The sequence below is a fragment of the Chlorocebus sabaeus genome, chromosome 14 (genome assembly GCF_047675955.1).
Source record: "Chlorocebus sabaeus isolate Y175 chromosome 14, mChlSab1.0.hap1, whole genome shotgun sequence".
In the NCBI taxonomy this organism is placed as follows: domain Eukaryota; kingdom Metazoa; phylum Chordata; class Mammalia; order Primates; family Cercopithecidae; genus Chlorocebus; species Chlorocebus sabaeus.
Genome location: NC_132917.1, coordinates 45,371,316 through 45,395,728, shown reverse-complemented (window position 1 = coordinate 45,395,728; position 24,413 = coordinate 45,371,316). Strand labels below are relative to the sequence as shown.

General features: G+C 40.6%; 1 protein-coding gene across 1 annotated transcript in view; it reads left to right on the top strand.

The window, feature by feature from the left end:
* The first annotated feature begins 6,514 nt into the window (after positions 1–6,514).
* The window catches only part of SRBD1 (S1 RNA binding domain 1), a 221,757-nt gene continuing 203,858 nt past the window's right edge, over positions 6,515–24,413 (top strand). Inside the window, exons 1-4 of the mRNA XM_007970760.3 lie at positions 6,515–6,574; positions 12,635–12,714; positions 15,979–16,156; positions 19,045–19,431. Of these exons, the coding sequence (XP_007968951.1) occupies positions 12,635–12,714; positions 15,979–16,156; positions 19,045–19,431 (645 nt within the window). The 5' untranslated portion in view covers positions 6,515–6,574. The remainder of the gene's footprint in view (positions 6,575–12,634; positions 12,715–15,978; positions 16,157–19,044; positions 19,432–24,413) is intronic.

Below are 24,413 nucleotides of genomic sequence, written 5' to 3'. Positions count from 1 at the left end.
AAATGCATTACTAATAAAAATTATTAGTCATAAGGGAAATGCAATATGCATATTAGGATGCCAAAAAATTTAAAAACCTGACAGCATCAAGTTCTGGCAAAAATGTGGTACAATTGGAACTCTCACGCATTGCTGGTGGGAATGCAGAATGATACAGCTACTTTGAAAAACAATTTAGTAGTTTGTTATAAAACTAAAGACACACTTATGACTCAGCAATTCTGTTCCTAGGTGTTTATTTACCCAAGAGAAATGAAAACATATGTCCATACAAAAACTTGTACATGGATGTTCATAGCAGCATTATTCATAACAGCCAAAAAGTAGAAACCACTTAAGTCTATCAACTGATGAATGCATAAACAAACTGTGGTATACCCACACAATCGAATGCTAACTGACAATAAAAATAAACTACTGATGCATGCAATGATGTGGATTAATCTCGAATGTATTATAATAAGTGAAAGAAATGAGACTCAAATGGTTATATGTCATGTGATTCCATTTACATCATATTGATATTGTTTGGCTGTGTCCCCACCCAAAATCTCATCTTGAAATGTAATCCCCCAAATCTCCATAATCCCCACATTTCCAGGGTGGGACTAGGTGGAGGTAATTGGATCATGGGGGTGGTTCCCTCCATGCTGTCCTCATGATAGTGAATGAGTCTCACGAGATCTGATGGTTTTATAAGTGTCTAGCATTTCCCCTGCTGGCACTTACTCTGTCCTGCCACCCTGTGAAGAAGATGCCTGCTTCTCCTTTGCCTTCCGCCATGATTTTAAGCTTCCTGAGGCCTCCCCAGCAATGGGGAACTGTGAGTCAATTAAACCTCTTTCCTTTGTAAATTATCCAGTCTCGAGTATTTCTTCATAGCAGTATGAGAATGGACTAATAAAGACATTCTGGAAAAGGTAAAATTATTGGAACAGAAAACAGATGAGTGGTTTGCCAGGGGCTGGGGGAGGGGGAGAAGATTGACTATAAAAGGGCATTTTTTTGAATGATTAAAGTGTTCTATATGTTGATTGTGGTGATGGTTACATAACTCTATGTGTTTGCAAGAATAAAAAAGCTGACTTTTACTCTATGTAAATTATACTTCAATAAACCTGACTAAAAAAAGTACACATAAATTTGAACATAGACTGATCTGACACACCATGCTTTTCTGAATTTGAATTGCAGTATGCGAAGGCTCTAGTACTAAAATTCTGACCATATGCATTCCTAGATGAATGTTTCAAGCAAGCACTTTGCAGGATAATCTCAATTTATTAAGGTGGAAGACGGACCAATGGTACTAGATATAACATTTAGTTCTGAATTACAGTATCCAGACATGGCTACCTGTGGTTAGTCTAGATTTGACTAAAATAAATCTGGCCCATTATGGTGCCATTTATTCCTTCCTCGAAACCCAGCCAGCCATGGCATCATTAGGATCTTAATGAGCCCTCTGGGGTTTCCATACTTGAATCTCAGACTGTTTAATAGATATTTTAGGCCTTTGAGATGGTCCCTGAGCACTACTGATGAGAAAGTTACCAGGAGAAAAAATTTCGACATGTTTACTCATGATTGCAACCAATTGAATGGCTCTTAGCCAGTGACTTTGCAAGGTAAGTGATGAGTGGAAGAGTGATCATGCAATAGATATGGTATTTCATCTAATATTTATGTTTTTTATGTGTCTTAATCCTATTTATAACTGCATTCATTACAAAATACCTTGGGAATTTGTACAAAATAAGTAGGATAAAGCACCGAACATTTTAATTTTCACCTAAAGATATAAATTATATTGTATTTCAATATGCAGTTTCCATAATTTTGCTTTGTGTGAGATAAATTTAAATGTATGTAATCACTTTCCTTTGATTACAATTCCTTGACAAATCTGTACAATTAATTTCCTCAGCTTTAACTCATGCCTCCTCCAGATCCATTTAATATTTAATAAAGACTCAGGTTTTAATCTCTTGAATCTTTACTCTTTCTTAAGAAAGACCGACAAAGTTACTCTGGCTAGAACAATGGCATCAGCACTGGTCTAGCACTTTGGAATCATGCTGCTGTTCCCAGCCAGACTGAAAGAGGTAATAGGACAGGCCAAGATTGAGAACCCACCTACCAGCCTGGTCAGACTCACTAATAAGAAACTCCTTTTTCATTTGGGAAACAGAAGTAGACCTCTCTCTGTTTACTAGTCTCTTAGATTTTGCAGTAAATCTCTAGATTTCTGGCTGAATTAGTCAGAGAAGCTCGTTGAAGCCAAAGACTTTTAGTGTTTAGGAATAAGAACGTCTGACAGCGGGAAAAGAGGGAAGATAGGAGCTAATATGTACTTTTTTTTTTTTTTTTTGAGATGGAGTTTCATTCTGTCGCCCAGGCTGGAGCGCAGAGTGCAGTGGCGCAATCTTGGCTCACTGCAACATCCACCTCCTGGGCTCAAGCGATTCTCCTGCCTCAGCCTCTAGAGTAGCTGGGACCACAGGCGCCCACCACCGTGCCTGGCTAATTAAATATGCAAATTTTTGAACTAGGGCTCAGTTTGTGCATTCTTTAATCTAAAACAGTCATTATCTTTTGCCTTTGCTAGTTGTATTAGAGTTCTCCAGAGAAACAGAACCAGTAGGGTGTGTGTGTGTTTGTGTGTGTATAATAAATACAGCATAAAGACATATGAGAAAAAATTTTGTAGGTTAACAGCTCACAAAATTATAGAGACTGAGAAGGCCAATGATCGGCCATCTGCAAGCTGGAGGGCCAGGGAAGCTGGTAGTACGGCTCAGTCCAAGTCTGAAGGTCTCAGAACCAGAGAAACCAATGATGTAACTCTCACTGCATGGCCAAAAGCCTGAGAACATGGGGCTGAGAGGGTACACTGATTTAAGTCCTGGAGTCCAAAGGAATGTGGAGTTCTAATGCTTAAAGGCAGGAGAAAAAGGGTGTCCCAGCTCCAAAAAAGAGAGAAAGAAAATATTCCTTTCTTCTTTGTTCTATCTGGGCCTCAGCCAATTGGATAGTGTCCACTGAAATTGGGCGAGGGCAGATCTTCCTTACTTAGTCTACTGATTCAAATGTCAGTCTCTTCTGGAAATACTCTCACAGACACAACACAGAAATAATGCGTTATCAGCTGTCTGGGTATCCCTTAATCCAGTTGACACCTAAAATTAACCATCACACTGATTGACTCTCAGAGATAAAATGTTTGAATTTTCATAAGTACACTTGATTTTTAAAATGGCAACCCACGTTCTGTGTCAAGAGCTTTAACTTACTTTTCTCATAAGAGAAATTTGTTTATACTCTAGACAAATTATTGGGTCCAGGAGTTAGTCTACTATTTTATTGAGTGTCTATTATATGTCAAGCATTATTAAGCACTGTGTGGGTGGAAGGAGAAGGTGGACAGGGGAGGAAAATTTGTTTTTACTTTAGACATGTTTTTGGGTCCAGGAGTTAGTCTACTATCTTATTGAGTACCTATTATATATTAAGCATTATTAGGCACTGTGTGGGTGGAGGGAGAAGTTGGAGAGGGGAAGATAAAAAATTACCAAGACTTAGTTCCTAGATCCAAATATCTATTAGTAGGTGAAACAGTTGCATCTATTAATATATTAAGAATTTTTGTTCTTGTGAAACTTAGTTTGAGGCCACTAGAGAGAATAGTTTTGTTATGTTTTAGGTGATTAGATAGTACTTTACTTACAGTATTTAGAGATTCAACAGTTCCGGAGCACCTTAAACATTACGAGTCTCACTGGCCACCATAGTGGAGTGAGAAATGGTCTTCGCTTTGAGTTTGCGGTACAGCTGGCCATCTGTATCTGCATTCGTGGATATGGAACCTGCAGATATGGTGGGCCTACTTTTTCTATCAGTGATTGGTTGAGTATCTGTAAATTTTGGTATCTGTGGGGGATCCTCAGACCAATCCCTTGCGGATAGACAGCAAATTGTATGTGGATGCCTTTAAGAGTACTTGCTTTGGAGTAAAGCAGATTATTGGATTTGAATCTCAGATCTACAATTTATCAGCTGATGTGACCTCGGATGAATTATTTAGTTTCTCTATACCTGGAATTCTCATTTATAAAAATGGTTTAATAGCAATATTGCATTGGGGTAATTTGTGAATTATATACATAAATACATCTAAAAGCATTAACTTAGTGCCTGGTACAGGTAAGCAATCAATAAAGGTAAGTTATTACTATTATTATTACATTTGCCCTAGGGAGCTAGACCCATAGGGAAAGGACTTGAAAACAGAAAATAACATACAAATGATAATATACCAGTGAAAATCACGGGAAGAGCTATATACTTTGGAGTGATAAAACAACCTCCAATCAAATCCAAAACATGTTTCCATTACTCCCAAACCCTATTGCATAGTCTCAAGTGGGTGTACAGATTATTCCAGGCTCTCAGTCTAAACCCATAAATTTCTTGGAATTCAGCACTTGAGATCCAAAAGTAAACAATAGATTGAGCAAGGTCCTAGACAGAAAAGGCAGTTTTTGTGGCAGGGCCTGGTTTATACTTAAGTGATTACAAATTTTCCTTGACAGCCTGTAGTAGGAGTGGCTCTCCTGCAGAATTCCAAGGGAAATATTCTCTGGACAGTCCTTATTTGCCTTTAGAGTAGGCCACTACTTACATAATTTAATTTTAGAGAAAGCTGCTTCAGGTTTTATTTTTCCAGATGTCTGATGTCTAAAATCTTAACAGGCTATTTATTTTAGTGATTTTTTCTTCTTCCCCAGCTGTAAGGCAAAAATCCCTTGTAGCGAGAGGAAAGTCAAGGTTCAATGCTTTACTGGCCCACTTTTACTCTCCTCCTCACTGTAGTGAAGCTGCTACCTGCATACCCCAACCCTTGAATCTAGACTGTTTTGCAGGTGTCTCTGCTTCTTGTGGCTGTATCTGGTTCCTACTCTTGGTCGTAAATTCCTCCAGGGCAGGAATTATGTCAAAAGACTTTGCAGTATATTGGTTCACCTTTACCCTCATTACCTCTGCAATGATTTGAATGTCTCCTTCAAAATTCAAGTTGAAATTTGTCATTGTAATAGTATGAAGAGGTGGGACCTTTAGGAAATGATTAGGTCATGAATGAGTTAATTCCATTATTACAGGAGGGTTAGTTATTTCGGGAGTCAATTGGGCTCACATACCCACCCCAGTGTGAGCCCCTCCATCATGTTTTGACACAACAACAATGCCCTCTGTCTTGGACTTCCCAGCCTTCAGAACTACGAGCCAAACAAATCTCTTTTTCTTTATAAATCTACCAGTCTGCGGTATTTGGTTATAGCAGCAGAAAACTGACCAAGACAACCCCTTACCATAAACCTGTGTAGCAAATGCAACATCAAAAGTAGGTGAATAGTAAACAGTAAATTATTGTTGTTGATTTCTATGATCTGGTTTCTCTTCCCACAATCTTTACCAGTGTTTTCTAGTATTTTTTCAGGGCCATAAATTGTGAAGGAGACTGTGATTGTAGTAGACAATTCTACGCCTTCTGGAACCATCACGAAAGGCAACATACGACTGTGCTAATCAAAAAGGAAAAAAAAAATCCCTAAACAATCTCGGAAACTGATTTTTTGTGGCCAAAAATCTCAGATATAGAAGATTAGATTTACTAAATTTAGAAAGAGTTCTGGTTTTGGTTTCTTTTCCCCCCACTCACAATAATTATCCAGTAAAATCTATGATCACTTTGGGTAGATTTGCAACACGGCACATTCACAGGTAATTTCAATAACTTGCTAGGCTGTTCAGTACTCAAGAGTCCCTGGAAATAAGTCATTAGCAGTGGAAAACTGCTTTTTAGAATTTTCTAAAACAAATCCATGGGGTTTTGATCTGTTAAACTCGAATGTAGACAACAGCAGCCTTATTTCCCTACTTTTATTTTTAATTTTAATTTTTTTTTGAGACGGAGTCTCCCTCTGTCTCCCACGTTGGAGTGCAGTGGCACGATTTCAGCTCACTGCAAGCTCCGCCTCCCGGGTTCACGCCATTCTCCAGCCTCAGCCTCCCGAGTAGCTGGGACTACAGGCGCCCGCCACCACGCCCAGCTAATTTTTTGAAGTTTTTAGTAGACAGGGCTTAACCGTGTTAGTCAGGATGGTCTCTATCTCCTGACCTCGTGATCCGTCCGCCTCGGCCTCCCAAAGTGCTGGGATTACAGGCGTGAGCCACCGCGCCCGGCCTTCCCTACTTCCATAACCTAATTTACTTCGCTGTATCTGTGGGCTTAAGAGTTTAGTGTGCTCGGTTAAAAAACACATTAAAAAAGAGTCATTTTTCATTTCTACGAACCAGCCCCACCCCGGCACTTCTGGGGATCCTCGCTCCAGCCCCGCCTCCGTCCAGCCTGGCTCCGCCCCGCCCCAGTAGTGCGGCGCCTTGGTAGCCTGCGGCTAACTTGGTCCGGAAGAAGCGAGGCGGACCTTCCGGCGTTTGAAAAACTTCCGGCGGGAACCGGAAGGTGCGGTGGCACACACGGAATCCCGGGTCTTCTGACGTGCCGAGCGGGAAGGTGAGCTGTGCGTGCTCCTTGGCGGTCGTCTTGCGGGTTCTCAAGAGCCCGGCGCCCGGGCTCCGGTATTTTTGGGACCATTAAAAAAGTTCTGAGCGCTCATTTGGGCAATAACACCCCTTTTTTAAAAGTGAGAAGTTCATTGCATCTTACTGTCAGCTGTCTCTTACAACCTACCACCCGAAAACCCCTCCTAGCTACCTCGTGACACCTCCTTTCAGCCAAATTGCTGCAGCTGTTAGCGCCTAACAGACATGGAAAAGCCTGGGCAAACCTGAATTTTTTTTTTTTTTTTTTTTGGAGACGGAGTGTCGCTCTCGCCCAGGCTGGAGTGCAGTGGCGCGATCTCGGCTCACTGCAAACTCCGCCTCCCGGGTTCACGCCATTCTCCTGCCTCAGCCTCCCGAGTATCTGGGACTACAGGCGCACGCCACCACGCCCGGCTAATTTACGTGGATTGTTTTTGTACCTAAAATTATCGGAGGTGGGAGAGGAAGCATCCTTTTCACGGTCATGGTGGCCCTGTCTGAATCAACTGCACCTTCTGTCGTGCGCCTGGCATCTAGGAGGCGCTCAGTAACCGGAGGAAAGGAATGAATTGGCAACTCTGTAGGCAACTTTCCTCGAACCCCTCACGTGACATGTCATTAACATAATGTGTGTGGAATGGGAAACCAGACTAGTCTCGGTATTCCAGGCACAGGGCTATAGTCCTTTGCCACATATCTTTCCCCTTTGAGTAAACTGTTTCACCTCATTGGGTCTCAGGTTTCTGAATATAACAGGACTATCTGATGTCAGAGGTTCTTTCAGCTCTAGTATTTTGTTTTTGTGACTTGGGAATCTGCTAATATTCGAGCACTCTGTTGATCCTTCAGGGAAACTTGTTTAGGTGCCTCTTAAGAAATCATCCTCTTTTGTTCGCCTTCTTGAATTAAAATTTTTTTTCCCCAGTTGTAATTTAGTATTCGTTCGTGTACACGTCCTTTTGCCCCTTACTCCTGATTTTCAGTCGTCCTAGTTTAGTGGCTCTTCCCTTAGTAACATCATAGCAACCTCCAAATTATTGATTTGGAATATGCTCATGTGCCCACAGTGATTAAGATAGTTTGAAAGGAGGGAAAAATCCCAAGTCACTGAAGAATAGGACTGTTCTTATGTGCCATCATTTCTTCAGAAAGAGATGAGTGCAATGTGTGGCATTGCCTAAGAGTGGTGGAAAATAAATGTATATTCCTCTGTAGAGACCATATTTGCACGTATTATGTTCATTTAATAGTTGTAGGGCATCTGTTAAGTGCTGGGCTCTGTGATATGGAAGTGAATAAGTCGCATGCATTTCCTTCTTTCATGGTATTTACTCTCTTGACAGCAATGCGGGCAATAAACAAGTAAAATAAAAGAATAATTATAGATTGTTATAACCTACTACTGTATACAGGAAGTAAATAGGCTCCTTTTAAAATATAACTGAGAAACCTATTTTAGGCCTAAAACGTTAAGATCTAAGGGACGCAAGGAGCCAGCCAATTGACAAGCAGGGGGAAGAATACTCCAGGCATAGAGAACCTGAGGTGGGAAAGAATGCTGTGACAAGAGCTGAGGAGCTCCAGCAAGTAGTAAAGGTGGTTAGAAAGGTGGGCAGGCTCCGGCCGACAGGGCCTTTTGGAAGGCAATCATAAAAAATGTGGCTTGATTCTAAGTGAAGGATGGGGTGGGAAGTAATTTGGTGTTTCTAAAGCATTTTCTAAATGATCTTGAGTTGATAAGTGGAGAATGAGTTGCAGGGGCAAGTGTGGAAGCAGGGAGGGCAGTTAAGAGGCTAGTGTAGTAGTTCAAGTGAGGGAGGTTGAGGACTGAAGACTCACTGAAGATTGTGGAGATTCAAGACATACTTTGGAGGAAGATCTTATATGACTTACTAATAGTCTGGATATGGGAGATGAAAGAAAAAAAGATTTGCAACATTTTGACTTAGCAAATGGAACTTCGGAGGATGATAATATGTTCATTTTCTTGATTATAGTGATGTGTTTACATATGTCAAAACTTACCAAATTTGTACACTTTAAACGTGCAGTGTATTGCATGTCAGTTAAATGGCAATGAAGCTGTTAAAAAATTTTCTGGCCAGGCGCTGTGGCTCACACTTGTAATCCCAGCGCTTCGGGAGGCCGAGGCAGGCAGATCACCTGAGGTCAGGAATTTGAGACCAGCCTGGCCAATGTGACAAACCCCGTCTCTACTAAAAATGCAAAAATTAGCTGGGTGTGGTGGTGCATGCCTCTAATCCCGGTTACTCAGGAGGCTAAGGCAGGAGAATTGCTTGAACCCAGAAGGTGGGGATTGCAGTGAGCTGAGATCACGCCAGGCTGGGTGACAGAATGAGACCGTCTCAAAAAAAATATTTTTTTTAAGGTTCTGGCTTAGCAAGTAGGTGGATGCCACTTATTGCGATGGGAAGGACTGCAATAGGAACAGGTTTTAGAGCAAGAAATGGTCATCAAGAGTTCCATTGTGGATGTGTTAAGTTTAGTTAACTGTGAGACATGTAAATAGTTTCAGAGACAGGCAGTTATTATGGAAATCTGAATGTTAAAGGCAAGATTTGGGATGGAGGGATTAGGATTGTTAATGACTAGGTGACATCGGTGTGTAAAACCGTGGAGATGGATGAGGTTTTGGTTAATCTAACAGGTTTTATGATGGTTTTATGATACAAAGTAAGAGGACGTGGGAATAGTGGAGATGGAGAAACAGGCCTCAAGAATATTGGTGTTTAAACTGGAGAATACATACTCCTGGGGTTGTACCTGTCATAGGTAGTTTTAAAGACATAATTTCCAGGTCTTCAGCTTTTGTATGTATTCTTTCTAAATCTGATATGCTTGAAATTGGCTTGTGTGTTCATGCAGATTCTGCTTTCCCACCTTTCCTTTTACATTCATATTTTTTCCATTTGTGAAAATAAATATTACAACTTACTCATGTTTCCATAGTATATTGCTTTCAGGGTGCCTAATAAAGAGGAATAATAAGTTGGAAATATTTGATTCAGGGGAGCCTTCTTTAAGGATAATGGTTAAGCGAAAGCATAAGCCTGCCAAGCGTTTGCCTGTCCCTATTTTAAACACATTTCTGTTAAGGCTGAAGTGTGGAGATAGAATTGGTATATGGTAGTCTGTGTGAGAATGTTCTGAATTCAGGCATATTGTAGAATGTGGTGGTAAGAGTGATTGTAAGGTGATCTGGGCAGGTGGGTTTGATGGGAAGCTTAGCACCTTCAAGTTTTTACTCTTGCATTGGTTAGATTCTCCAGAGAAAAGCCTTCCCATTCTTCTCCCTAGAAGGCCGTATTTTGGGATCTTAGTGGCAGAAGACTAGGGTTCTCTGCCTTTAGAATTCAGTCTGTATGGTCCCCATGCCCACAGTCTAGAGACTGTTTCATTAATACCTTCTCCAGAGAATAAAGTTACAGACTTTTTCCTGGGGCAGTTGCCTAATAGAATGAAGTGAGGTAGGACACCTAGAGCTATTCCTTTGTCAGTTTACACACAGCCCTAACCCCTTTCACCTTTTAGTTCCAAAGGTATCAACTACTGCTTCATGTGAATTTTTTTGTTTTATTTTTTGAGAATACTGCAGGGTAAATTGGCTTGGTTTCTCAAATGCCCCCACTACTGGCTTGGGATTTTAATGTTTATGTGTTGCAATCTGTTAGTCTTTTTGGTTTTGGAATTTGAGGAGTAATATTTAGGAAAACCTCCATTTCCCCATCCCCACTCAAGAGTATGAAAAGAATCACCTTTGTTTCTTGGTTCTTTTGTAGTTTTATTTTGTACATTTTAAACTATTAGTTATTAGGGAATAAATTTTTGTTAATGGCGTAGAGATAGGAATTAAACTCTTTTTTTTCTTCTAGAGGAATAGCTAGGTGTCTCAATACCATTTATTGAATAATCAATTTTTGCCCTGCCCTGATTTGAAATACCACCCTTGTCATACACTAACTTCCTTCATTCTTATTTTGTTGTGGCAAGATACACATAATATAGAAATCACAATTATCTGTTCTTTCATGATCAATGTCTAAAAAGTGCTAATTTGAGAAAAGATGACCTTTATAACCTAATATGCCAAAAAGAGAGTGAAGGGAAAGATGGAAGATTATCCTGTCTACTTCCTGCAGACTGCTTTCCTGTTGTTCTGTTGGTTCCCTCTGAGCACTGTTTTGCCCAATCATTGTGCGCTTACTGGACTGAGTTGAGCTATAGCTGCTGGGAGAATTCCCTTTTGTGACAACCCTTTAGTATTTCCATGAGAGATTACTTCCTGTTCTAAGTGAATGTTAGAACCAGAGGCATTATAACATATGACTGGGTCAGAAACTTGTTTGAAGGTTTCCAAACATGTCAGAGTCTAGTGCAGTCCTTATGGTTTGACATACATTCTTTAGATAATTAATCTTAACAGCTAAAGTAATTTTATTTACTTTCCTGTATTATGTGATGTCTCTGGTTGTCTTAACTTTTTTTTACAGCTTGGCCTTCGAATTTGGTAAATAGTTTTTAGTCACTTAGTGAGTAATCATTTTATTTAAGTTTAATGAGCTTTTTTTTTTTTTTTTTTTTTTGAGACGGAGTCTTGCTCTGTCGCCCAGGCTGGAGTGCAGTGGTGCAAACTCAGCTCACTGCAAGCTCCGCCTCCCGGATTCACGCCATTCTCCTGCCTCAGCCTCCCAAGTAGCTGGGACTACAGGCACCTGCAACTTCGCCCGGCTAGTTTTTTGTATTTTTCAGTAGAGATGGGGTTTCACCGTTTTAGCCAGGATGGTCTCGATCTCCTGACCTCGTGATCCGCCCATCTGGGCCTCCCAAAGTGCTGGGATTATAGACTTGAGCCACCACGCCCGGCCTATGAGCTTTTATTATAAGGGAATGGTTATCTTGTTTTAAGAATAACCTGGCTGCTTACTCAGTCAATCAGCATCATTTATTTCATTGCCGACTTTGTAGAGAGACCTCTACTTTATGCATTAAGAATATATAGAATAGGCTGGGCACGGTGACTCACGCCTGTAATCCCAGCTCTTTGGGAGGCCGAGGTGGGCGGATCACCTGAGGTCGGGAGTTCGAGACCAGCCTGACCAACATGGAGAAACCATGTCTCCACTAAAAATACAAAATTAGCTGGGTGCGGTGGCGCATGCCTGTAATCCCAGCTACTAGGGAGGCTGAGGCAGGAGAATTGCTTGAACCCAGGAGGTGGACCTTGCGGTGAGCCGAAATCGTGCTATCGCACTCCAGCCTGGGCAGCAAGAGCGAAACTCTGTCTCAAAAAAAAAAAAAAGAATACATAGAATAGGAAAAAAAGTTTCTGTCTTTGAGATATAGTTTAATAAAGGACTTTATAAGTGGCTGCCTGATAGTATTATCATAAAATAACACAGAATACTTAAGCACACAATTCTTAAAAAATGAAGCCCACAATTCTCCTATAGGATATCACCCTTTAGGAGTTTATATTTTTCAAAAGATGGCCCATACTCTTAAGGCTTTTAAATCATTGGAAGACTGTTAGCTCCTCTCTCTCTTTTTTTTTTTTTTGAGACCGAGTCTCACTCTGTCGCCCTGGCTGGAGTGCAGTGGTACAATCTCAGCTCACTGCAACCTCCACCTCCCAGGTTCAAGTGATTCTCCTGCCTCAGGCTCCCGAGTAGCTGGGATTTCAGGCGCCCACCACCATGCCTGGCTAATTTTTTATTTTTAGTAGAGACTGAGTTTCACCATGTTGGCCAGGCTGGTCTCGAACTCCTGACTTCAGGTGATCCACCCTCCTTGTACTCCCAAAGTACTGGGATTACAGGCATGAGCCATCATGCCCAGCCAGCTACTCTTTTAATTGACAGCTACATAGCAGGGGAAACTGGTGTTTGGGCTTATGAGTAAACATCATTGTTTTCATTTTTTTCTATGAAGTGTTAGTTTTGAATGACCCATTATTTGTAGCCAGTAATCAGAATATTCAAGTGTTGCTGATTTTATGTTCTGTTTCTTCTAGATGTCGTCATTGCCAAGAAGAGCAAAAGTACAGGTCCAGGGTGTGCTACCGAAAGATGAATTTTCTTCATTCTCTGAGTTGTAAGCATACTGGTTTAATATGTGGGTAGGGGAATGATGAATATTTTAGTAAGGAGTAATGCATTCTGTCACTTTCTAACTCCTTAAGTGATGTGGGTAGAAAAAACTGTTTTTTATTCATTCATGCAACAAATATTTGTTGAACTCGTGCTGTGTTCCAGGTTCTGTCTAGTGTTGCTAATAAAGTATTAAAAGGAGAGAGAAAGTAACCAACTAAATATATAATATAATATTTACACTAGAATGTAAGCTCCATGAGCGCACAGAGTTTTATCTATTGCTTTAGAGCAGGATTTTTCAGCCTCTGCACTACTGACATTGTGTGCAAGATAATTCTTTGCTGTAGGGGCTATCTTTTGGCTTGTAGGATTTTTAGCAGCATCCTTGGCCTCTACCCACTGGATGCCAATAGCTTCCTGCCCAGTTATAACAATTAAATACGTCTCTAGACATTGCTAGAGATCCCCAGTTGAGAATCCCTGCTTTAGAATGTCATATTAGGTGCTCTGAAGATATTTGTTAAGTAAATGACTGACAATATTTATGGTAATAAGTACTATAATGAAAAATAAAACAGGGCAGGGGATAGAGAGTATAATGAGTGGTTGCAGTCGGGGGGCGTTTTGGATAGAGTAGTCAGAAAGTTTGGAAGATGTGGCAAGAGATCTAGATGAGATTTGGGGATGCAACTTGCAAAGATCTTGGGGATGGGTGTTCCAAATAGAGAAAGCAGCAAGTGCAAAGACCGTGAGGCAGGAGTATGTTTGGTGTATTGAGGGAACAGCAAGAAGACCAGTGTGGCCAGTCTAGAGACATGAGGCAGAGAGTGGTAAGACATGAAATTGTAATGAGTAGGATCTGGCTCTAATAGGCTTAGATCCTTCTCCTTAGTCCCTTTGACTTCTCTTCTCACCAACCTCTAAATTTTGGAATCCCTCAGGGCTTAATTCTAAGACCCCCCCTCCCCAACACCCTCTCTCCTCCCCGTTGGTAGCTGATCTTGTCTTATGACTCAGTATAAAAGTCTCAGTTTTATACAGTATCTCCAACTTGATCTTCCCTGGTATTAGATTTTTATTTGAAGTGGGTTGGGAGGACACTGGAGGGTTTTGGGTAGGGATGTTATGTGCCCTGGTTTATATTTGTAAAATATTCTGGTTTCTTGGTGGAGAATAGACTATAGGGGGCAAAACTGGAAGTAGGGGAAATGAGTTAAGGAGATTATTATAGAAGCTTAGGGTTCTAGACGTGAAAGTGATAAGAAATCGTCTAATTTGGGATATATTTTGAAGGTAGAGTGGACAGGACATAGTGCTGGGTTGGATTTGGGTTATGAAAGAATGACAGACATTTTGGAAAGACTGGAAGAGGAACAGGTATGAGAGTGGTGGAATCAGGAATTCTGTTTTGGACTTGGCGAGTTCGATGTGATTGCTGGACATTCAGGTGAAAGTGGATATACAAGTCTTGAGCTCAAGGACGGAAGGTGAAGTTAGAGATACTATATAAAATTGAGATTCCCAGCTGGGTGCGGTGGCTTGCACCTGTAATCGCAGTGTTTTGGGAGGCCAAGTCAGGCTGATCACTTGAGGCCAGGAGTTCGAGACTAGCCTGGCCATCATAGTGAAACCCGTCTCTACTGAAAATACAAAAATTAGCCAGGCGTGGTAGCGCATGCCTGTAATCCTAGCTACTTGGGAGACTGAGACATGAGAATCACTTGAACCCAGGAGGTGGAGGTTGTAGTGAGCCGAGGTCCTGTTACTGCACTCCAGCCTGGGTGACAGAGGGAGACTCTGTCTCTAACTAAATAAATAAAAATAAAATAGAGATTCCTATATTGAGAAAATAAAAGATTAGCTGGCAAGAGAGCATAGAAGGAGGAGAGGGCTGAGGACTAAGCCTCGAGGGATTCCAACATTTAGAGATTAGGGAGAAGAGGAGTCAAAAGGACTAAAGAGAAGCTGCCAAGAAGTAGTATGAAAACCAAGGGGTGGGGTTCCTGTATATAAGGGATGTGCTCTAAGGGGTGAGTACCAGATGCTCCTGAGAGCTCACGTGATAGGGAAGGAGAGTTGACTAGCTGCCTTAGAACTGCTTCATGTATAACACAACGGTATCTGTGCTTGTGTTTTCTTCATAATAACTAAAGGGCTTGAATCTTGGTGATATTCCTCTGTGAAATAGGGTTAGTCAGTAATCCTGGTTGATAGGTGATGAGACTAAGGAGGGAAGAAGTCATCCTGCTCAGTTTGATGATAGTATGAGGAATGGAACCCTAGTTTTCTAGTTCATTGGTTTTCTAATTATAGTTTCTTTGAGTTCCATTGCTATTATGTTATTCTGATGATTCCTGTTTTTTGTTTGATTGTTTGTTTGTTTTTGCTTACCAGGCTTAGTGTCACCTCTGAAGAGACCAGTAGTTTGACCTATCATGATTATTCTCTTCTAGAGCATAATTCCAGTCAGGTTTTTGTCCCCAGGAAGAACTTAACATTAAAAAACCCAGACCTCCCTATTCACTCATCTCAGTAAAGGAAGTCTCACTAATATTGACCTTTTACATTAGAGTAGAAATGAATGGAATTAACTGGGTTGGCAGGAGCATGATGGTCCTTTAACAGAGTTCCCATGGCTGCTTTTTCTCTGCTCTTGCTGTGAGTTTGATTCTTGGTTGTTAGAAAAGTACCATAGTTGCACCTGATCCAATCTAATCAGGAAAGAAATCCATTCTGTGAAAGGAAAAAAGGGTTAATTAAAGCAGTTGGAACGGTCTTGGTGCTGGCTTTTAATGTAATTTAGGGTGTTTCCTAGAACCATTTCTCAATCCTTTCATTGATTTGAATAACTTAATACAATTTAAATGAATCTGATTAGTAGTTGGGAACTTATTTAAGTGCTTTTCACTGTTAAAATTGAAAAGCTCACATTGACTATGGTTTGACATGACCCAGTAAATTACTTAAGGTAATAAATGATTTTTTATGTCTTGAATGAATGTGTGTATGTGTTTGTCAGTTAGGTGAGAAGAGAATGGAGAGACAGAGCTGTGATTTACAGCACACTGGGGTATTTTTACACTGGTCTGTCATCAACTCTGTTGATTCAATTCTTAGCAATAACTGTTCACAGCCTGTACTCAATCACTCCATTTTATATTAAACACCGCCTACTTTATCATTTTTTCAAGAATCATGCATCTCTTTTTTACCTTTGACATTTGCTTTTATTTTCCTGGAGATTATTCTGTTGATTTGCTTCTAGATCATCTGCCTCTGAAGAAGATGACAAGGAAGATAGTGCCTGGGAGCCCCAAAAGAAAGTTCCCAGAAGCCGTAAGCAACCCCCTCCCAAGGAATCCAAACCAAAGAGGATGCCTCGGGTGAAGAAGAATACCCCACAGATCAGTGATGGCTCAGAAGTCGTTGTTAAGGAGGAGCTGGTAGGTACTATAGCTGGATGGAGGGAACTCTGTGGTGTCTTCCTGACTGGTGATGTTACTTTCTTATTCTACAGAGTAGGACAAGGCATGTAAATGACAAAAACTGCCAACAATGGCATCCCCTACTATGGGTCTTAATTTTTGGGTCTTTACTGTGTTTCTTTGTCTATTCCCTTTTCCCTCTCCTAGGAGTTGGTCTGGGTGTGGTAGTGCTGGTAATGATGGTGGCATTAGCAAATAGTTGAGTGCTTACCATTAGCCAGGCAATGTGCTCAGCGTTTCATTTAAATGATCTTACTTAATCTTTATAACAACCATTGAGGCAAGTGCTTTTATGCTGATTTTATAGATGAGAAAGCTGAAGAAAGAGATGTTAAGTGACTTGCTCACGGTGTACAGATAGTAAGTGATGGAACTGGGTTTCTAAGTTAGGAACATGATTTTGTCAGCATTTTGGGAACAGATATATCTCTCTTGGGTGTTTTTACATCAGCTGTGTTCACAAGAGAGATAAATACATCCAGAGTGCTGGTTTAATAATTAATAGTTTAAAATAATAATCTTTTTTTTTTTTTTTTTTTTTGAGACGAAGTCTCACTCTGTCACCCAGGCGGGAGTGCAGTGGCCGGATCTCAGCTCACTGCAAGCTCCGCCTCCCGGGTTTACGCCATTCTCCTGCCTCAGCCTCCCGAGTAGCTGGGACTACAGGCGCCCGCCACCTCGCCCGGCTAGTTTTTTGTATTTTTTAGTAGAGATGGGGTTTCACCGTGTTAGCCAGGATGGTCTCGATCTCCTGACCTCGTGATCCGCCCGTCTCGACCTCCCAAAGTGCTGGAATTACAGGCTTGAGCCACCGCGCCCGGCCTTAAAATAATAATCTTAAAGACGTGAAATTCTTATGGCCAGCATTTTGCTCTCCTTGGAGGCTAATCTAAATAGGGAATTAAATAGGAATCAGAAATTTACTTGATGAGCATGGACTCAGAATAGGATGATGAGATAAATCCATTCATTTGAGTTTATGGAATGTCTACTGTGGTTTAGGCACTGTGCTTGTCACAATGACAATTGAATGTTTTAATAGCTTGAAACTGAGTATGAAGTATCCACCTTAGAGCAGGGCTCTCTTACTGTTGGGGTGAAAATACTCAAAATATGTTTGTGAAGCTTTCCTCTGTTTCTTGTGTTATTTTAAAAAACGCTGATCATATTTGCTTTCTGCAGTTCTTTTTCTATTCCTCTGTGGCTGACAACACCCTTTATGATTGACACTTTCTTTAGATATGTCAATTCATTTGATTAGGTTATCAACTCTTTTAGGCCTGGGAGTTATTTTATCTTTATATCTCTGCTCTGATCCATTCTATTTTGGGCAAAAAATTTAATACTCAGAGGGCTCTCTAATGTTCATTATTTTCAAGTTCAGTTGTTGGTGGTGGTAAGTTGGCGTTGGGGTGGAGGTGCTCTTTATTGTAGTTCTAAATATTCTTAATAGTGATTCTGGAAAAAAATACTTAATAGAAGAGAAGACAGAATTTTGACTGAAATTTGGTTTGGAAACTGTTCATGTTTGTGCCATCTGCATCACTTAGGTAATGGAGAACAGACCAGCTTAGGGGTAGGGTCTTTGTCTTATTTACACTATCCGCAGTGCCAAGATGGGTGCCAAGTCTCATTTCTTCACACTTGAGCTGTCACTTGGATTGGGGGGCAGTGGTGTTGCAGAGTGTAGTCTGTAGACACCTACACCTACGCCTCTAGACACCTGTGTGGGCTGCTGTGAGGACTCTTGTTAAGGAAAAGTGCCTGATATTAGCCTGCTGTCATTCTGTGTTCTATCATCTAGTCTTCAGCAGAAATTGGTGGCATGTGTTGCCTATTGAGTTGTATGAGTGAATGAGTGTTACTTTTCTCCCTGCTAAATGGTAGACTTTGATAGCAAGTTTTAACCTTGGTTTTCTGGCATGTGTAGACCTATCCTTTACTCATTTTTTTTTTTTTTTTGAGACAGAGTCTTGCTCTGTCGCCCAGGCTGGAGTGCAGTGGCCGGATCTCAGCTCACTGCAAGCTCCGCCTCCCAGGTTTACACCATTCTCCTGCCTCAGCCTCCCGAGTAGCTGGGACTACAGGCGCCCGCCACCACGCCCGGCTAGTTTTTTTTTTTTTTTTTTTTTTTTTTTGTGTTTTTTTAGTAGATACGGGGTTTCACCGTGTTAGCCAGGATGGTCTCGATCTCCTGACCTCGTGATCCACCCGTCTCGACCTCCCAAAGTGCTGGGATTACAGGCTTGAGCCACCGTGCCCGGCCCCTTTACTCATTTTTAAAAATTAAACTGCTTATTTCTAAATAGACATGCAATGGCAAGAAATAATAGAAGAATTCCATGTACTCGTTATCCATTTTTTCCTGAATGGTAGCATCTTGCAAATCTATGGTAAGATATCAACAACCAAGATACTGACATTGATAAAATCCACTGATCTTATTTAGATTGCTCTAGTTTTACTTGTATTCATTCATGTGTATGTATATGTATGTACTTGGTTCTATGCGATTTTATCACACATGTAGGTTTGTGTATCTACCGTGACAGAACAGTTCCATTACCACAAGGATGCCTAGTGTGGCCCTTTTATAGCCACACCCACCTCCCTGCATCATCCCTGACCCTTGCCAACCTCTAATCTGTTCAGGAATGTTATATAAATGTATTCATATAGTATGTAACTTTGAGATTGTGTTTTTTCCCCACTCAACATAATTTCCTTGAGATTCTTCCAAGTTATTTTGTGTATCAATAATTTGTTCACTTTTATTTGTGAGTAATATTCCCTGGAAATTGCTTTTTATCTTCTAATTCTCATATGTTCTCTTTGTGGTTTGATAGAATAGCTCTGTGGCTATTGCTGACACTGCTCTGGAAGACAGAAAAAATAAATTGGGTACTGTACAGACTCTGAAAACAGCCAAGACAAAACGGAAATGTTCAGCGCAGCCACATGCAGCTCAAAGGACCAAAAAACTGAAAGTTGATGAAGAAACCAGCAAAGCCAGCAACTTAGAGGGTGAGAGTAATAGTTCAGAGACACCATCCACAAGCACTATGTGGGGAGGTACATGCAAGAAGGAAGAGAATGAAGATGACTTTACATTTGGTCAGTCCCCTTTAAAGAAAATGAAGACTGAAACATGTCCTCAGGGGCAGCCTGTCAAGTTTCCAGCAAATGCCAATAATATTAAAGAGGAGGTGGAAATGAATTGGGACATAGTACAGGTATGTGCAGCCTTTTTTGTCACTTTTGTTTGAGTGCTTTCTTTTTGGCTAGCATAGGGGTTGTACTGTCTAAGGGAAGAGCTGGGGGTTTTCACTTCTCTCTTCAGTTTTGCCAGTGATTTCTGGAGGCTTTCCCACTTGATACTTTCTTGGGGACACTGTTTTGTGTTGTAGCTAATCATCAGTTCTTCAGCTAAGATGTGTGGCCTCACTTGGCCTTTGCCATGGTGTTTTAGTGAACATACACTATATAGACAGGCTGTACCAACTGGTCGGGCCCCCACAGGTTCTTTGTTAAGTTTTTGCTTTGAACTTGGACTGTATTTTCCTATAAAAGCAGTGTAGGTGACTAGGTCACTGGCTGTTCATACATCTAGTTAACCCTTAGTATGATATTGTAATGTACTACAAGACCTAGCAATTTTTGAAAGGAAATTCTATAAGAATTCCAACTTGAGATGCCAGAATTATATGTCTTACTACAGGGGAAATCAGATTTCTCCCAGTTTTTTTGGTTGGCTTTGGGGACAGTATTGGAGACCTGAAGAGTGGCTCGTGAGCTTTTGTCTGTCCGAGCACACTCTGGGACCATTTTTGACTTAATTGTGGTAGTGCCTCTCAGAGTAGATGGGGGTGACTTCCCTCCCTGTTATCTGTCCCATGTGATTCTGATGTGTAGTCTTTCCCTTGCCGTGATTGTGGCTGTAGAGCCAAGGGCCTCTGCTGGATCCTGATTCCACTTCTCAATCTGGGACTGCCTATGTGTCACCTTTGTTCTTCAGAGGAATGTCTTTGTACCCATACTGCCTTTTCTATTACCTATTAGTAAAATGTCACTGGTAATTTTTAATCATGATTTTTCTTCTCTCTGGTGCACTAAGGAATAGAATGTTGCTTTACAGCTTTTCCTCTTACCCTTGTTCCTGAATGAATAGTCCAAGGTATCTTGGAAAAACAGAGTATAATTAGGCTCCTTTCTATGCCTTCTTTTTCTTTATTCGTTTAGACCTAGAGGACAGCATTTTTAAAGTGTGGTCCATGGACTTCCTGCGTCAGATTCACCCTTAAGCCTTTCTTAAAGTTCTTGGTTCCAGACCAGGCCTACAGAGGCAGGAGGACATGTACCACTTCCCTTCTCTTTTCTTTTTCTAACACTTTTTAAGCTTATTTCCATTGTTGACATAGATCCACCTCTGGTAGTTGACAGTGTGCAGGAGGAAGTTAAGAAGTTTTAGACTGTGAAATCTCTGGTCTTTGAGACTTGGTAATAAGTTATTCATAGTAAAGAGCTACTTATTCTATGACTCTGCTTCCCACCCTGTGTTACAGGGAAAGAGATATAGAAAGTGGCCCTGCCTTAACCTTTTGTCTCTAGATTACAAGTAATAGAAACTTCTTTATAATGAGCCTAAGTAGAAAAGAGTTTTTCACCAACGACATAGGGACCTTTCAAAGAACAAAAGGGACAGAATGCGGTCAAGTCTCCCAAAGGACTTGAACTAGAAATTGGGAAACTGTGAGGACTCAGAGAAGATGCTGTTAGTTTTCTCTCTATCTGGTGTCTTATAATCACCAATTTCTGCTGCTTCTCTGCTTGAGTTATTATTTTCTGAGCAGATAAGATTTCCTTGCTTCTTTACAGAGGATAGAAAATGATAGCTCCCTAGTTTATTTGCCATTAGTTTTATTAGTTACATAGACTGACCAGTTACTTCTGTATTCCAGTTCCAATTTTTTTTTTTTTTTTTTTTTTTGGTGAGACGGAGTCTCACTCTGTCGCCCAGGCTGGAGTACAGTGGCACAATCTTGGCTCACTGCAACCTCCGCCTCCCGGGTTCAAGCGATTCTCCTGCCTCAGCGTCCTGAGTAGCTGGAACCACAGGCATGTGCCACCATGCCTGGCTAATTTTTTGTATTTTTAGTAGAGACGGGGTTTTACCATGTTAGCCAGAATGGTCTCCATCTTCTGACCTTGTGATCTGCCCGCCTCGTTCTCCCAACGTGCAGGGATTACAGGCAAGAGCCACCACGCCTGGCCTCCAGTTCCAAATTTTAAGAAGAAAGTCTGATTGGCTGAATTTGGGTCAGGTATCTACCTCTGGTCCAGTGCCTGGGGTGCTGAGGCCTCATCATATTTTAGAAATACGGCTGCCAGAGCTCCACCTCTGTGTGTGTGTGTGTGTGTGTGTGTGTGTGTGTGTGTGTGTGTTGGGTGGGCGGGGGTGTTCTCTGCGAAGAGGAGGGCATTTCTGGGCCACCTGAAGATGTCTGCTTCAGGGTTCAGCTTTATAATGTAAATTTATAAATATAGATGATGATTAGCCACTGTTGGCAAAGATTTACATAGGTTTCTTTTACCATAGTACCTTAAGGTATTGGTTTACAGATCTTTAATTGACAAGGAATAATAATACTTACCATTTATTTGTAGATGACTTGTTATGAGCTTGGCTCTGTACTAGGCACTTTATATTCATTTAATACATTATCATGATGGATTAGTAGATACAATGGGTTATCAAAAAATCCTTTACAGGTAGGAGTAGAATAGACAGAAAACAGTTTGGTTTGTTCAGAAAAACCATCTTAAAGTTAATAATTACTGAGAAATTACTGAGAATTGACTCAAGGTATTTGTAGAATTTAGTTTCTAGTTTGCATCACTTCTCTAATAGGTGTAACTAAAGTTGATTTCAGAGCTTTGAGAGAAGAAAATTTGTTCTGCAATTCGTTAACCTAGACTTTTAATGTTTTGTTAGGGATGAATACGTGGGTTCCCTAATGAGTTCTGTAATGTCACTAAGATAGCAGCTAAACAAAGCCTTCTGGAAAATACATTCCAAGAGAAAGGCAAGATTACTTGCTGAGTAGAATGAGGAGGGACAAGTGTATGATAAGCGATAGGTGCCCAGATGCCAGAAGGTGAGTGACAAAGGAAAAACAAAGAAACAAAAGTTTTATTTGTAAGCCAGTAGCAGTAATGTCCTTTGTTGTGTTGTGGGAATAGTGACTTGGAAGGAAGTTGTCTCATTTAAAGGCACAAGAACTATTTTATGGCCTTTTGCCCTCTTAGAAAAATTTTGAAAATTATAGTCATATTAGATTTTCCTTTTAATTCCAAGCAATTTTTTTTTTCCTCTTCTTCCTTTTTTGAAGCAAATTTTGACAGCTGAAAGCCTGTTCTCTGAGAATCTGGGCACTCCTTGCCTGTGAGCTGGGAAGTGGTTTTTGGGATGCTGCCACCTTTGCTGAGCAAGCCAATGGCAACTATTAAGCTCAGCATTTTCCTGGTGGGTTTAGGGAAATTGCCTGGGAAACTATTACATGTGAATTTACATGTTTGGGTTCTTTTTATTTAACCAGTTGCAATTATCCTTCCTTAATTTTAACTTGAATTTTACAGACAATTCTTGTGATATATGTGGATTTCCTTTCCTATGCTTTTAAAATTTCTCCGTAAACAGGAGAAACTTTGTGGGAGAGAAAGTAATTTTGTCTTAAAACTGTATTCCTGCTTGTAAACATGGTTGAGAACAGGGGTAGATGTTGGAAAAAGAGGGAACTGACAAGAATGAGAGTCAAGTAATACCAAGCCAGAAAATCAGAAAAAGTCTTGAACATTTGGATATGGACCAGACTCAATGAAATACCTGTAACATGCATATTATCTGCCGCAAAATGTATGTCCAGATTCTTTGGGGAAATCCTGAATAGTATCTAGTTAGCAAGGAATGGTTAATGAAACTTAATTATATAGAAATTATTACGTATTACTAGTTGAACAGGTGGAAATGTCATTTATGTTTCCTTCATTTTGTGTACTATTCCCCATGGCCTTGGCCACAATAAAACTTGGTCCTCTGTTTTTTCCTTTCGAGGTGTATTTCTCAACTCTGAAAACTACAGATTTTTTTCAGGAACATCACTGTCTTGTTTGGAGAGGCAGAACTACATATAGTCAACACTTGATTTAGTTTTAGGCTTGTCAAAAGGACAAAATTACAAGTTTAGTTTAAAGATCTCTGTTGGGTGTGTGATTCTAGAATCAAGCAACACCTCGTTTCATAAAATAGGATAAGTGTTCTAATGAATCGAGCAGGGGAGTTGGTTTTATACATAGGACTAATGAAAGCAGAAACAACAGAAAGCGGATTACTTTCCTTGTAAGGTGGAGAGAGGGAGACAGAAAAATAGAAAAATAACAGCTGAAATGAAGTTACTTCAGTCTTTTTGTATAAGGATTAAAGTAGAGGGAACTTTATTATCATGCTCATTGAAGATTGAAATTGGGCTGTTTGGGAACTTGGCTGTTATTTAGATTTCTTGGAAAGTCAGATGACAACTTTGTTTTGGTTTGGTGACTAAAACTTTAGCCAGTGTGAGTCCATTTTGATTTTTAGTCTGTGAACCATAGGATCTATTGGGGCCTACTGCAAGAGCTTCATCCAAAACAATGGCCTCCTATAATGTTTTAACAGACATTAGACATGAATGTATTTTGTTTCTTATTTCCTGATCAGGGGTTGGGGATCACCAGGTCTTTTGACAGAAGCAACCTACTCCTTTTCAGCCCTTTCTCCCAAACTGCAAATGTGTGATTGCGACCAGAAACAAGTTTTTGTTAAAGGTATTTTGCAAATATGTTATGGATACCATGAACTGTAAGAATTGGAAGAAGTGACTAGCTACAGACAATTTTTGGGAAAATTAAACTGCTCCAAAGGTGGTGGTTGTCCAGTTTCTTTCGGGAGTGGTGAGTGTAGGGGAGTTGAGCAGCCACATGTAATATCTTAGTAAAGTTTGCTAAACAGGGAGAAAAGGCAAACAAAACCTTTTTTATTAGCTTTTTTCCCTTTGTTGCAAGAGATTGTGTGGGATTATGTGGGTGAAGAAAGCCATGGGATGACAAAATTGGGGAAAGAAGTGAGACAAAAAAGTGGTCAGCATTTCTCAGTTGTGTATCTCAGTGCAATTCTGTGTAT